Source organism: Cladophialophora yegresii (assembly GCF_000585515.1).
Source record: "Cladophialophora yegresii CBS 114405 chromosome Unknown aczIN-supercont1.4, whole genome shotgun sequence".
Taxonomy (NCBI): domain Eukaryota; kingdom Fungi; phylum Ascomycota; class Eurotiomycetes; order Chaetothyriales; family Herpotrichiellaceae; genus Cladophialophora; species Cladophialophora yegresii.
In genome coordinates, this window is record NW_006913048.1 from 945,390 (window position 1) to 957,755 (window position 12,366).

A 12,366-nucleotide genomic window follows, 5' to 3' on the forward strand; every position below is an offset into this window, starting at 1 on the left:
CCTCACCTTCGCTCAGGCGCGGAGATAGTTGGCTGAGAAGCGCCGGCGGCATCGGCATAGAAGGATCCAGTCAGCTTGGATCCCCGCACGTTGATGTCCATCCACATACTGAACATCCTATGGTTTACCTGTCAAGACCGGTGGTCTCTACCAGTAGACCACCGCTTCACGTGATTGTCATTTGCACGTGACTGCACGTGGCTTGTAGCTCGTATCTCGTACTGGCTCGTGCCCCCTGTGCACGCCGTACTCTTTGGGGCCGAACCAACCGAACTTCCGCTGACGTGCCGGTTTCTCGAAAGACACCGAGACACCAATTGACGTCGGCTCAGCATCGCACCGGCAGCGCAGCCATCTGTCATCAACAAGCCGCTCAGCGGGTCGCAAACTATCAATCACTTGGATTACACCAGGCTGCAAACATCAACTCCTCCCGTCGCCCAGCTCATTCTCGAGCTGTCCCTTTGGTAGCACGGTAGTCCACGGGCAAAGGCAGCAATGTTAACCTAGCACTCTCTGTTGAGTCTGCCATCGCCTTCAGGATCGCTGCGACGTCTTTGTCCCATCACGGCACGCGCGCATAACGTTCTACCATCGCAACGACCCCGGGGATCACGCTGAGGGCAACATCTCGCTGCGATAAATCTGATCCGCAAACATGCACGGCTGGGGTGCGTCCGACAAACATTCCACTTTCTTTTCCTGGCTGCTGGCATAACTAACGACTCATGCAGGGCTTTTCTTCTTCCTCCTCTTCCTCCTACTCATCTTCGCGGTCGTGGGATGGGTTGCGTACACCCAACTCAGTGCTCGCAAACAGGGCCTACCTGCTCCCTCCTTGAAATCGTGGAAAACTTATGTCCCGTTCCTGAGAGCTCAGGCGTCATCGAATTACCCGGCACCCAGGCATGCAGGACCGCTGGAGTGGTTCAGAGACCAATTCGCAAAGTTGACTCGGAGGAGAACGGCCAGAGGCGCATACGAGGAAGCGGGTAGCGGCGCGGACGGGCTAGTCGGTGGCGGCCCACGAGGTGGGAGGGGAGCACGGGGAATGGAAGACGATGCATGGGATACGAGAGTCGGCCACGAAGAAGCATATGGACCCGCTGGAGGCTACTCTGGTTACGAAGAGCAAGAACTCGGCCTGGCTCCGACACCGGGTTTACACACCGATGCTTACGGCGGTGGTCGTAATGGTCCGGCAGACTACCTAGGGGCGCCGGGCAGTGGTACCAGAAATTACTCGGATGTGGATGTCAGTGGACGAGGAAGATCAGGCGGTCCCTCAAGAGACAACCCTTTTGGAGATGAATACGAGGCAGGAGCTTCGAGATTGCGAAGTGTCAGCCCCAGACCCGAGCCGGAAGGGAGTGGCAAGGGGCACACGAAAGGGAACGTGTCTCTCGACACGCAAGGGAGCGGAAGCGGAGACGGTAATACCAGTCCTATCAGCACGAGAAAGAGCATATTCCGGGAGGGCATTTGAGATTGCGGTGGCATCAGGACAGCGACGCGCGACGAGGAGATGAAGTCGAGAGCGTTACTGCGCATTGAGGCTGGCTGCGGTGGATTTTGCAAATTGGGTCACTACAGGTTGGATATGAGACCGAGCGATATACTGACGGGCTGACGGACAGCAGAATGGCCGGATGAAGGCGATAAAATTGCGGAGTTTCTGGTCATGTTGAGCTTTCAGTAGGTACCATGACGAGAAATACAATTAATGCCTTAGGCCGCCTAGCCAAATGTCCAGAGGCCACTAGTCGCTTTCTGCATATGGCATTCCGGCTTGAAGAGAGCTGAATCATCTGTCGCATGCTGACGAGTTCATTGGGTGGTGCGACGATTGAGCGGGTTGCGCGGGGCACGATTCGATTTGCTCAGCTCGTGCTTGTTGCATCATTGCTAAACATTTTGCTGGCAGCTGCTGCCCCTCCATCCGCCTCCGAATTGATTGAAAAAGTCACTCGGCGCGTTCGCAACTGCACATATTTTCTCGTTTTGCTTCTCAGCCTAATTGCGAGCTACTCTGAGATCATTTGACGATAGTAGCTCCCTGAACTATAGGTAAGAAGTCTGGAATGCATTCTCTGCTAGCCCTTTGATTATACCCGCCCCGCGCCGAGTTTCATTCCTGTATCATATTAGCCGGGCTTTGGCTCTTGACCTTGTCTTCTTTGTGCATCTTCAGATCGCTGACTCCTGGTAACGTCCAGAAAGTCCTCGAAAAACTACCTTGCACCCTCAAGATGCCTGGCTTCGCACAGGCCACAGACCTCAGCGCATGGCAAGCTCTCGTCGAGCACCACAACGCCGTGGGCCGGAACATTGTTCTCAAGGAGTGCTTCGACAAGGACCCTCAACGATTTGAGAAGTTCAAGCGAGTGTTCAAGAACAATGCCGACGACACCGAGATCCTGTTCGACTTCTCCAAGAATTTCTTGACCGAGGAAACCCTCGAACTCCTAGTCAAGCTTGCAAAGGAAGCCAAATTAGAGGAGCTTCGGGATGAGATGTTCGCAGGAGAGAAGATCAACTTTACCGAGAAGAGAGCTGTCTACCATGTTGCTCTTCGCAATGTCTCCAACCAACCCATGGCAGTTGACGGCAAGAGCGTTGTCGAGGAGACAAATGAAGTGTTGGAGCACATGAAGGAGTTTTCGGAGCAGATCCGAGGTGGTTCTTGGAAAGGTTATACCGGCAAGAAGCTCACCACCATTGTCAACATCGGAATCGGCGGCTCTGATCTGTAAGTGCGGCCCGTTTCGAAGCTCGACGTGGTATTGACCCGTTTTGCAGCGGCCCAGTCATGGTCTCCGAGGCCCTGAAACCCTATGGCAACCGAGACATGAAACTTCACTTCGTCTCCAACATCGATGGTACTCACATCGCCGAAGCCCTCAAAGACTCCGATCCCGAGACGACCCTCTTCCTGATTGCTTCCAAGACCTTCACCACGGCGGAGACAGTAACCAATGCCAACACGGCCAAGAAGTGGTTTTTGCAAAGCGCCAAGGAGTCTGACATTGCGAAGCATTTCGTGGCCCTCTCGACCAATGCTTCCGAGGTCAGCAAGTTTGGTATCGACACCAAGAACATGTTTGGCTTCTCAGACTGGGTGGGTGGAAGATACTCCGTCTGGTCTGCCATTGGCCTGTCTGTCTGCCTGTACATCGGCTACGACAACTTCCATCAATTCCTGGCTGGCGGTCATGCCATGGACCAACATTTCAAGACTGCTCCTCTTCACGAGAATATTCCTGTTATTGCCGGTCTGCTTAGTGTGTGGTACTCGGACTTCTTCGGCGCGCAGACTCACTTGGTTTCGCCTTTCGATCAGTACCTGCACCGCTTCCCAGCCTATCTCCAGCAGTTGACCATGGAGTCGAACGGCAAAGCTGTCACGCGAACGGGCGATTATGTCAAGTACACGACGGGAGCCATCTTCTTCGGTGAACCCGCCACCAATGCACAACACTCATTTTTCCAACTTGTACACCAAGGCACGAAGCTGATTCCCACCGACTTCATCATGGCTGCCAAGTCACACAACCCCGTGGAAGGAGGTCTCCACCAGAGAATGTTGGCGTCCAACTTCCTTGCGCAAGCGGAGGCATTGGCAATTGGCAAGACGCCAGATCAAGTGAAGGCTGAGGGTGCCCCAGAAGAGCTTGTCTCACACAAGACCTTCCTTGGCAACCGACCAACCACAAACATCCTCGCTGAACAGATCACGCCGGGTACACTAGGTGCCTTGATCGCTTACTACGAGCATATGGTATTTACCGAGGGCGCCATCTGGAATATCAACAGCTTTGACCAATGGGGTGTCGAATTGGGCAAGGTACTGGCAAAGAAGATCCAGAAGGAGCTTGAGACGGAGGGCGCTGGGGGTGACCACGATTCGTCGACCGCCGGTTTGATTGCTGCTTTCAAGGCGAAGAATGGTCTGAAATGAAGGTGCCAGAGTTTGTTGTGAGTCGATGCGAAACCTTCGAAGAGGGGCGATCAGAGCTACGGAGCGACTCAAGCATCAGCATCGACAGCTGCAAGCGAAGAGGTGTTAGCCACGATCCATACAAATGATTCAGACGACTGGGCAGATATTAATAAAAACGCTCCATGACCCAAGAGGAGAGAAAGCAACGAAAGACACTGTTCACAACAGGTCTGTAGTATCAGTGTACTGTCTACAGCTCACGAATGAAGTGATCGGCTCTTTCCTCTCCTTTACCATCCTACTGACTCGCATTGTTGTTCTGGTGTTGCAACTGACCGAGCATGATATCCAGCTTCAGGTCGACTGTGGTGGACATGATGTCTTCATGCAGGCTCCCGTGAGGTGCCAGTCCCAGCTAAGGCAAACGATCCGCGAGTGTCAGGAGCATGCTGGACCGGCGATGTTTCATTGCATACAGCCATGGTCTGATTCGTGGACGCGAGAGCCCTATATCGTCTTCACTATTTCACATTTACCTCCCACTTCGCCATATGCAAGAGCGCACCTTCGTCACTTGAACAGTCGCAACCACAATCATGGTTCACGATCCCTGAACCTCTTTCTCTTTCCCCTTTGAGGAACAAATGAGCAAAACCAGGGGCCAACCGACGATGGACGCCCAAGGTTTGTCTCCATTATGACTCGACCGTGTTTGGCATAACAGTATACCCTACTGATCAGTCGAAACAAGCAGCTCCCTCTGTCATCATGCCTGGCTCTTCTGCCATCACGTCGTACAGCCACATGCCGCCTCCGTCGCGGGCATCTCACAGTGTACCGCCGCTGCTCAGCCAACCCGAGATCCAATGGTCTGCCATCACACCGTCACTGGCCTCTGTGGAGAAATTGCGCCTGCTATGCCACAGCCAGAAAGAGTTGAAAAAGGAAGGATACGTGCTGAAACCGCTCGACGTGGCCCAGATTGAGGCCAAGTTGAGGTGTATCAAATGCGGGAGTAAGTTCGAAGACGTCTGGCTATTCTGTAGGCCGTTGCTGTTGCTGACTGTGCGTGACTGTAGAACGTGCGAGCCGCAAACCAGTCCCCAAGCCTGTTGTCCTCGTCACCACTGCCAACACCGATCAGGAGAAGCCTGTTGGTCTGGCCGCCGCTACCACTGTCAATCAGGACAATCAACAGCAACAGCGTGGGACCAGCAAATTCTGTGATGTGGCGGTTGGTGGGTGTGGGAAATCCGGCCACACAATGGATACATGCTGGCGATTGCACCCTGAACTGAAGCATAGGAAAAGAGGCGGGAAGGTGGAGAAAGGGCGAAGTATCAAACTCGAGCTTGACAGTAACAACACCAACAACACAGCGGGGAGAGCAGAGAGACAATCCGGGGACACCACCAACACCTCAGAGAGAGCAGATAGACCATCCGTGGACGGGGACGCCACGTTGGGAGCCGTAGCAGGCGCGAAGACTCGGCGTTCCAAAACCTGCCAATACCACGTCGGACGCGTTCGAGACAAGGTAAGAAGGAACGGAACCATGCTGGGGCATTTGATCTTGTGCTTTTGCTAACAACCTCCCCTGGTGTCCCCAGCACTTTACGTGCTGCAACCGCCACGTCTCGCAGCCAGGCTGCATCGAAGACGAAGAGCATGACCTCCCTGCCCCCAACGATCCGACTACTCTCCAAGACTGGCAGTTCCACACGACTCCACCAGCGGGTGCTTCCCAGTCTGGGAAAGGTCCAACTCGCTACTGTCAAGCAATCGCACTAGACTGCGAAATGGGCACCTCCCGCGCCGGCGAATCCGAACTCATCCGCCTGACGGCCGTCGACTTCTTCACCCGCGCCGTCCTCATCGACAACCTCGTGTGCCCCGCGGTGCCCATGGCACATTACAACACGCGCTACAGCGGCGTTACTGCCGGCAATATGCGCAGTGCGATCCGCGCCCGCACGGCGATCCACGGCCGCGACGCCGCGCTACGGGGTCTTTTGGGGCATGTGGGCCCGCAAACCGTGGTGGTTGTGCACGGCGGGAGTAGTGACTTGCGGGCCTTGCGCTGGATTCACCCCCACGTCGTGGATACGTATATCCTCGAGGGGTATGCGAGTGCCACCTCTGGGGGCAAGAGCCTGCAGAACCTGTGTCGCGTGAAGTTGGGGATCCACGTGCAGGCGAGGGATCGGCCGAGGGGGAAGTTGGGGCATGACAGTCTGGAGGACGCGCTCGCGACAAGAGAGTTGGCGATAAGCTGGGTGGAGAGTATCCCTGGGTAAAGGGTGAGAACGTACGCAGTGGGGCTGGGATGCGGCGACGAGTTGATTGAGCTGAGAAGCCGCGCATGGCTGTTACCGCGCCGGCGGCAGTGGCGTTTGACTCACTCTTCACGTAGTCACTAATTATGGACTTTCCTATGGAAGCACCCAAATAGAGACCGTAGACGAGATCAAAGAAGCAGGTCCCCTCAACGCGGGGCCCAGTGCCGTCGAGTGTCGACACAGTCGACTCCCATTATGTATGCCAAAACAATGGCCTTCAAGGGCAGCTTGTCGACCCAGGTCGAGTCTTGGACCCCAGGCGGGGGTCATGCGCTTGGCTCGCACAACGGGTGGTTTATCGTGTCATGTCTACCGAGCTAGAGGGCGGTCCGAGCGTCTTTGCGCAGTTGAAATGAGCTGTCGTTCAGATAAGACGCAAATCATGCCAAGTGCTCTGCTGTCTACATTTCGAGGCGGCGTAATGGCGCACAGCAATGGGCTAGGCAAGGCGTGTATCATGTATGCCATCTCAATGGGTCAAAACGCCAACACCAACACCAACAGTAAGACTATACGGGTTTAGCAGCCGGACTGATCGGTAGGTACTGCTGACCCACAGAGTCGGCGTACCTCGTACGAGTCGCCTTGTCATGAGTGTCGACGCACGGTCTATATCCATGTGTCGACTCTTGACAGCACTGCCGATACTACGAGATTAAGAAACAGGAGGAAGTACTCTGTGGGATTTCGACATGCTCACTCATTCGGGCACTGAATGCACAACCAATCCCCTCGCGAGCTTGATTCCGTGGTCGCGACTTCTTGTGAGTCGTTATTCTAGCAAGCCCGTTCAAGTTTCATGCTCCGTCGTTACTACCACAGTCTGCCTTAACGAGCAGGACCATTTATGACCTACCTTCCTACCTATTCCGCATTATATGCAGGAATGAGATTGCATTGGTTTTCCGTTCAAATCCAACGATCGACAATCCTCGTGCTCCTTCCCAAACCCATCGTCGTTCCTCTCTTCTCTCAACTCCGCACCGAGCTGGTACCATACATGACATGTCAGGCAGCGGAGTGGGGGCTGATACAGACGAGGCTGAGCTCTCCTTTCTCGGAGTGCCACGTAGACTGGTTGTCGGGTGAGTCCCGGCTCCCAGTCTCCGGCCCGACCTAGGTGCCGCTTGATTGCACACAAGTAAATACACCCCAGAGGTTTGGCCCGGATCCAAGTGGCTTGATGCGTACCCGGTTGACTATCCTGGTCTCCGATTTCGTGGCCCGGGCGCGATATGCTTGTCGACATATAGCAACGCCGCGGTGCGTGCGAATGGGTTTCTTATCCGATTAGCCCGTAGCTGCGTCGTGGAAGCATGTCCTGGACAATTAATCGCACCACCAACTGCGGAACAGCAACGTGCTATGAAGTTCCTTTCTCTTGCGCGGTGTCAGGAGTCGTTCTTCGGCTAGGCAGGCGTTAGTAGATCCACTGAGTGGTCGGATCTGCCGTGCAGGATCTGCTCGGGCCTTCATGATAGAATGACCTGAATCTCGGGAGACTCTGCCGCCGCCTCAGTTGACAGAATCTTGCTACATCCGGACCACGCGTATGAACCTTCTGGTAGCTCGATGGCTTCGTTTTAGTGCCCGATGAAGTTAAATGCAGGAGGCCAAGGGCGAGCTGGGTCCTGGCTGTTCGATGATTGCCTCGATTCTGACGACCGAGGATGCCTCGGCGGTGTCGGCTGCGACTGTTCGACAGAGACAGGCAGTACCAACGCTGATGGCTGTCTTGGCATCTGGAATCCGTTGCCCGTGCTTCTGGAATGCCTTCGAGGGCTACCCAAGGAGGAATTGCCCCGCTCGTCGTAGACCTCCATCCCTTCCGGCGATGTGGTCATCCCCGGGCTGACTTCGTCTGCGGCATAACCATCGGCGGCTGGCGACACGCTGCCAGCAAAGATGTCAAATGGCTCGGCGTGAGCCCGTTTGTGGTCAACAATATCTCTGGACAAATGTCAGAATCATGGCAACTCATCTCTCACCATCTCTTGGTCGGACTTACGGAACGCCACGGTACAGCAAATGATCGTCCAAGCGCGTCAGTCTGTGTGTAGCTTGAGCGTCATTGCCAAATTGGACAAATTGGATGCTGAGACGTCTTTCATCCTCCTCCAAGGTGTTTGGTCGAAGTTTCTTGAGATGTTCGCTGAACTCCACAATCTTATCGTCGACGGCGAAACTGTTTTTCATGTCCTTCCACTTTCCGTCTGTCAACACGATGATGGTCATTTTGCGAGGCATGGATTTCTTCCATTGCGCCACCGTCTCAAGATACTTGTTCAGAATGCTGCCTAGCACAACACTCATGTTGGTCTCGGCTCGTTGCTTTGGAGTATGCTTTTCGTTATCTAGCTCCTTTTGGAATGAAACAACTTTATTTGTTGGTTTGAATCCGGTGCTGCTGGCTGTGAACATCAGGTCCATGCCGTCCTTGTCAATGTTACCAGCATGTTCAACAAGCTGGATGAGCTTGATCTTGACATGCCCCCAGTGTTCAGCCATGCTTGCGCCGTTGTCAACGAGGAATAACTATGCAGAGAGTCAGCTTGTTCCAGAACAACTTGCGGACATCGCACATACAATGTCCCGGTCTTCGAAATAATGGCGCAGCTCAGGATCGCCCCTCGGCGTTTCTTTTCTCCAGAACTTCATCTTGGTGCTCAGTGTCGATGATCGTGATCTCGTTGATGTCGTTGTAAATGCACGTTGTGGGGGCGTGAGCAGCACAGAAGACTGTGCAAGGGAGATATCCTCATGTGGTTGACTATAACGCTCTTCCTCTTGCACAACATCAAGATGTCCTGCCATAGATGAGCGATGAGGCGATGCGTCGCGGGTGGTGAGAGAATCGTCATGCGCTGTACCTGGCATTAAGCCTCGCGACGTAATGATGAACGACTGTAGATTGTGCCCAACCGCCCTGCTCCGGTGACTAACTCGTGTTTGCGGGAGTTGTGAGGTGGGCACCCGAGCACCTGCGGGGGACTGAGCTCGGAGCTCGACACTGTTGCGGCTAGGCATTGATGCCTTGCTCTCTTTGGCCCGAGACTGGGAAGCTTCGACGAGACCTTCTTCCCAGCGGAGTTGAGTTGTCTGAATGGCATCCCTGATGCAGTCTGCAACCACAGCATCGCCTAGGAAGCCAGTAGCGCTTTCCTTGATCTTGTACAGCTCTTCGCATAGCTTTTGGGCGGATATGCGGAGAGCCGGGTTGGAAACAAGCATGGCATTTTCGATAAAGTCGAGAACCTTCTCCGTGAATCTATCGCTCTTTCGAAGCCCTTGTCGCAAGAAGCTGTGCCAGAGACTAACAGCTTCAAGGGCCCTCTGGCCGTCGTGGAAGAAATCACCTGCCTCAAGTGGGACCTCCGACTGCTCCGGGACGGCTTTGTTGTCGATGATGTGTTTGATTGCTTGCCGGCGTAACTCTGCGAATTGTTCTAGCCCACTGGTACCATACACGGACCATGTCGCTGCGACGGAAAGGACACATCCAAGCGACCAGATGTCGCTCGACCGCGGTATTAGAGATGATCGCTTCCCCCACCGCTTCTGGTGTTCGAGGATATAGCACTCGGGTGCACCTGAGAGGTTTAAGACAAGACCCCGTATGTTAGACGACCTGCCACCTACCAAAGGTGCTTGTTCCTCCCATATAGTCCGTTGCGTCCCTGCTTTCGATATCCTGCTTCTCAAAACGGGCAAAGCCAGGATCAGCCAGCTTGAACACCCCTTGAACGTAGAGGATATTCTGCGGCTTTACGTCGTTGTGCCATCTCGTACTCATTAGGTGACATTACGAGGAGAGATAGGGGCGACATACCCGTAATACTTCTCGGGCCCGAGGTTTCCCGCATGATAAAAAGCATGGATATCTCGGATAGTGTCCGCCACGAGGAAGACATGCGACCAAAAATGGAGCTGTTCTTCCACCAGGACTGGAGGTAGATAGAAATGAAAGTATTGATCGAGATCGAGCTCCCCAAGTTCTAGCACAAGATGGAACGTTTGATTCGCGGAGTCGTTGGCGGACGGCCTTCCTCCAACTTGGGAGTAGTCGAGCAAGTACTTGATCATACCTCTGTTCGTGCTCAGTCCTCGAAAGGCGTTTCGCTCGTTCTCGTACAGCTCTTCATTGCCATTTTTGTAAGTCTTCAAGGCAAATATATGGCACTGCATCAGTCAGTCAGCTATCCAATAGCACTGATGTGTCCCAACACTTACAAGCCCATAGTCCTCGTCGACAAATCGCGAGCGCGGTACTGCCTTGGCAAGCGCCTCTGTGACGAACTCTTCTTGCACAACGATCTCATAGATGCGAGCTGTTCCACCTTCATTGATTTTTTTCTTCCTGCAAATGGGAACAATGTGGTCTGCGGTGAGACTTTGCCGCTCGTTCGGCTCGAATGTCAGAGGACAATATTTCCACTGCGCCTTTTCGAAGCGTCTCAAAAGCTCCGGATATCTTGCGAAGACAGTCCGTCTCTCGAGAACCGCGAGAGGGACGGGCAATCTGTCGTCGTTGACCTCCGGTGAGCGCAAATCTTCAATCAAAGCACCGTTACCGAGCTCGAGGAGAATGCTGAAGACCAGCAGGCACTTCCACGGGCCTTCTGTGATTTTGTCTGACAGAAGAGAGAAGCTATTCTTCGAGCGGCAGCAGGCGAAGAGCAGTCGATCAACCTTGGTCGGCTGACCATCAACCCGACCCTCGAGCATCCAGCGCTTCAGGTTCTGAACCTGTATGTATTGCCTCCCGCAGACGGCCGTGACCTTCCATTTCTCCAGCTGCTGCATGAATTCGTGGATAGGATCGGGCCCTGGCGTCACGGAGGTCATTACGGCAGATGCGCCCGCCTCGGGGATCGGGAAGGAATGCTTAAATCAAGTAAACTGGAAGGCCAAGACATTCGCGTTGAATTCAAAGAGCTCGTACAGCAACAGCCTTGAGGTAGAATAGACAAAAGACAAGTGAACTACTCAGAACCGGCTCAAAACAACAGAGCAATGAGAAAATCACTCTCACGAGAGGTGCTTCGATGCGCAGTTGGCCGTTTCGCGGTCAGGCTGGCCTGCCACAAGAGGGCACATGGGCCTGGACTCGAGCGCAGGAGCGGTTGGGCGGTTGAGCTGTTGCCCTTAATGCGGCTGAACTGGTGGGGAAGGCCATGCATGGTGTCTGCCCTGGTTCCCATGCGCAGGGGTGGCTCGTATCACTCGCTCGACGAGAAGGCGGGGGTCTGAGCAGCCATTGTAACTGGGCAACCGACCGCCCAGCTGGAGACAGGTGGGCAAGGACTGATGCCGGTTCGCAGGCAGGGTGGTCGTGGTGGCCGCTTCTCGGATCAGGAGGAAACTGAAGTGGTGCATCCGCCGTTCTTTCGAGAAGGCTTGGCTTGTTCATCGAGGCGAGGGCGCTCTACCCGATGGAACGGCTCGAATCCGTCGCCCCCGGAATGAAGTGCAGACCAAACTTTGCGCTCTGCACCAACTCTTCTTGGCATTGGTGTATGTACTTGTCAAGCCTGCTATATCTGTTGTGTACACATTACGGGTAGGAGTGCGGGTCACTGGCCGTATTCTCCGCCGTAGCGACGGTAGAGCTTATGTGGCCGCCTGTGGCTTATCAGCGCTTCTCAACACCCATCGTCGACCTAGCGCAAAGCCTAACACGGCCTTAGAGAGCCATAGGCCTGGGTCATGCAAGAATGGAGAACACCAAGCGCGATATCTCCTTCTTCACTCCAGAGCAAAGACAACAGCCATCGGACAGGCCTAGTGGGCTCTCTCGAATCTTGAGAGTGACTGAGAAGTGTCCGCTTCTACAGTATCTGCGAACCGGCACCACCTGTAATGGGGACGTCGATTCTTCTAGGTGAGCCGGGGCCCCTAGGAGTTTGTGGTATTAGGCCCTAAGGCCAAGGAAGCCACTAACTAATTCACGGTAGCCGGGAGCGGGTTAAGCCTCCGGCCCACAACAATACCCCGAAAATCCATGCGCGTCGAAAGCTACGCAAAACATCCCCCCAGACATCTTCCTGCACTTCGTACTCCGTTCATGAAGCGAATCACATCTATCGC

General features: G+C 54.3%; 4 protein-coding genes across 4 annotated transcripts; 3 read left to right on the forward strand and 1 right to left on the reverse strand.

Moving 5' to 3' along the window:
• Positions 1-658: 658 nt before the first annotated feature.
• A1O7_05662 (uncharacterized protein) lies at positions 659-1,486 on the forward strand (the record flags this gene model as incomplete). The annotated part of the gene is made up of 2 exons (XM_007759670.1): positions 659-671; positions 735-1,486. The coding sequence occupies 2 exons, from the start codon at positions 659-661 to the stop codon at positions 1,484-1,486; spliced, it is 765 nt and encodes a 254-aa protein (XP_007757860.1).
• Positions 1,487-2,249: 763 nt separating this feature from the next.
• Positions 2,250-3,958, forward strand: A1O7_05663 (glucose-6-phosphate isomerase; the record flags this gene model as incomplete). The annotated part of the gene is made up of 2 exons (XM_007759671.1): positions 2,250-2,749; positions 2,800-3,958. The coding sequence occupies 2 exons, from the start codon at positions 2,250-2,252 to the stop codon at positions 3,956-3,958; spliced, it is 1,659 nt and encodes a 552-aa protein (XP_007757861.1).
• A 750-nt stretch (positions 3,959-4,708) lies between these two features.
• Positions 4,709-6,237, forward strand: A1O7_05664 (uncharacterized protein; the record flags this gene model as incomplete). The annotated part of the gene is made up of 3 exons (XM_007759672.1): positions 4,709-4,955; positions 5,020-5,477; positions 5,551-6,237. The coding sequence occupies 3 exons, from the start codon at positions 4,709-4,711 to the stop codon at positions 6,235-6,237; spliced, it is 1,392 nt and encodes a 463-aa protein (XP_007757862.1).
• A 1,625-nt stretch (positions 6,238-7,862) lies between these two features.
• Positions 7,863-11,124, reverse strand: A1O7_05665 (serine/threonine protein kinase; the record flags this gene model as incomplete). The annotated part of the gene is made up of 6 exons (XM_007759673.1): positions 7,863-8,229; positions 8,288-8,814; positions 8,866-9,869; positions 9,919-10,061; positions 10,109-10,458; positions 10,510-11,124. The coding sequence occupies 6 exons, from the start codon at positions 11,122-11,124 to the stop codon at positions 7,863-7,865; spliced, it is 3,006 nt and encodes a 1,001-aa protein (XP_007757863.1).
• Positions 11,125-12,366: the final 1,242 nt, after the last annotated feature.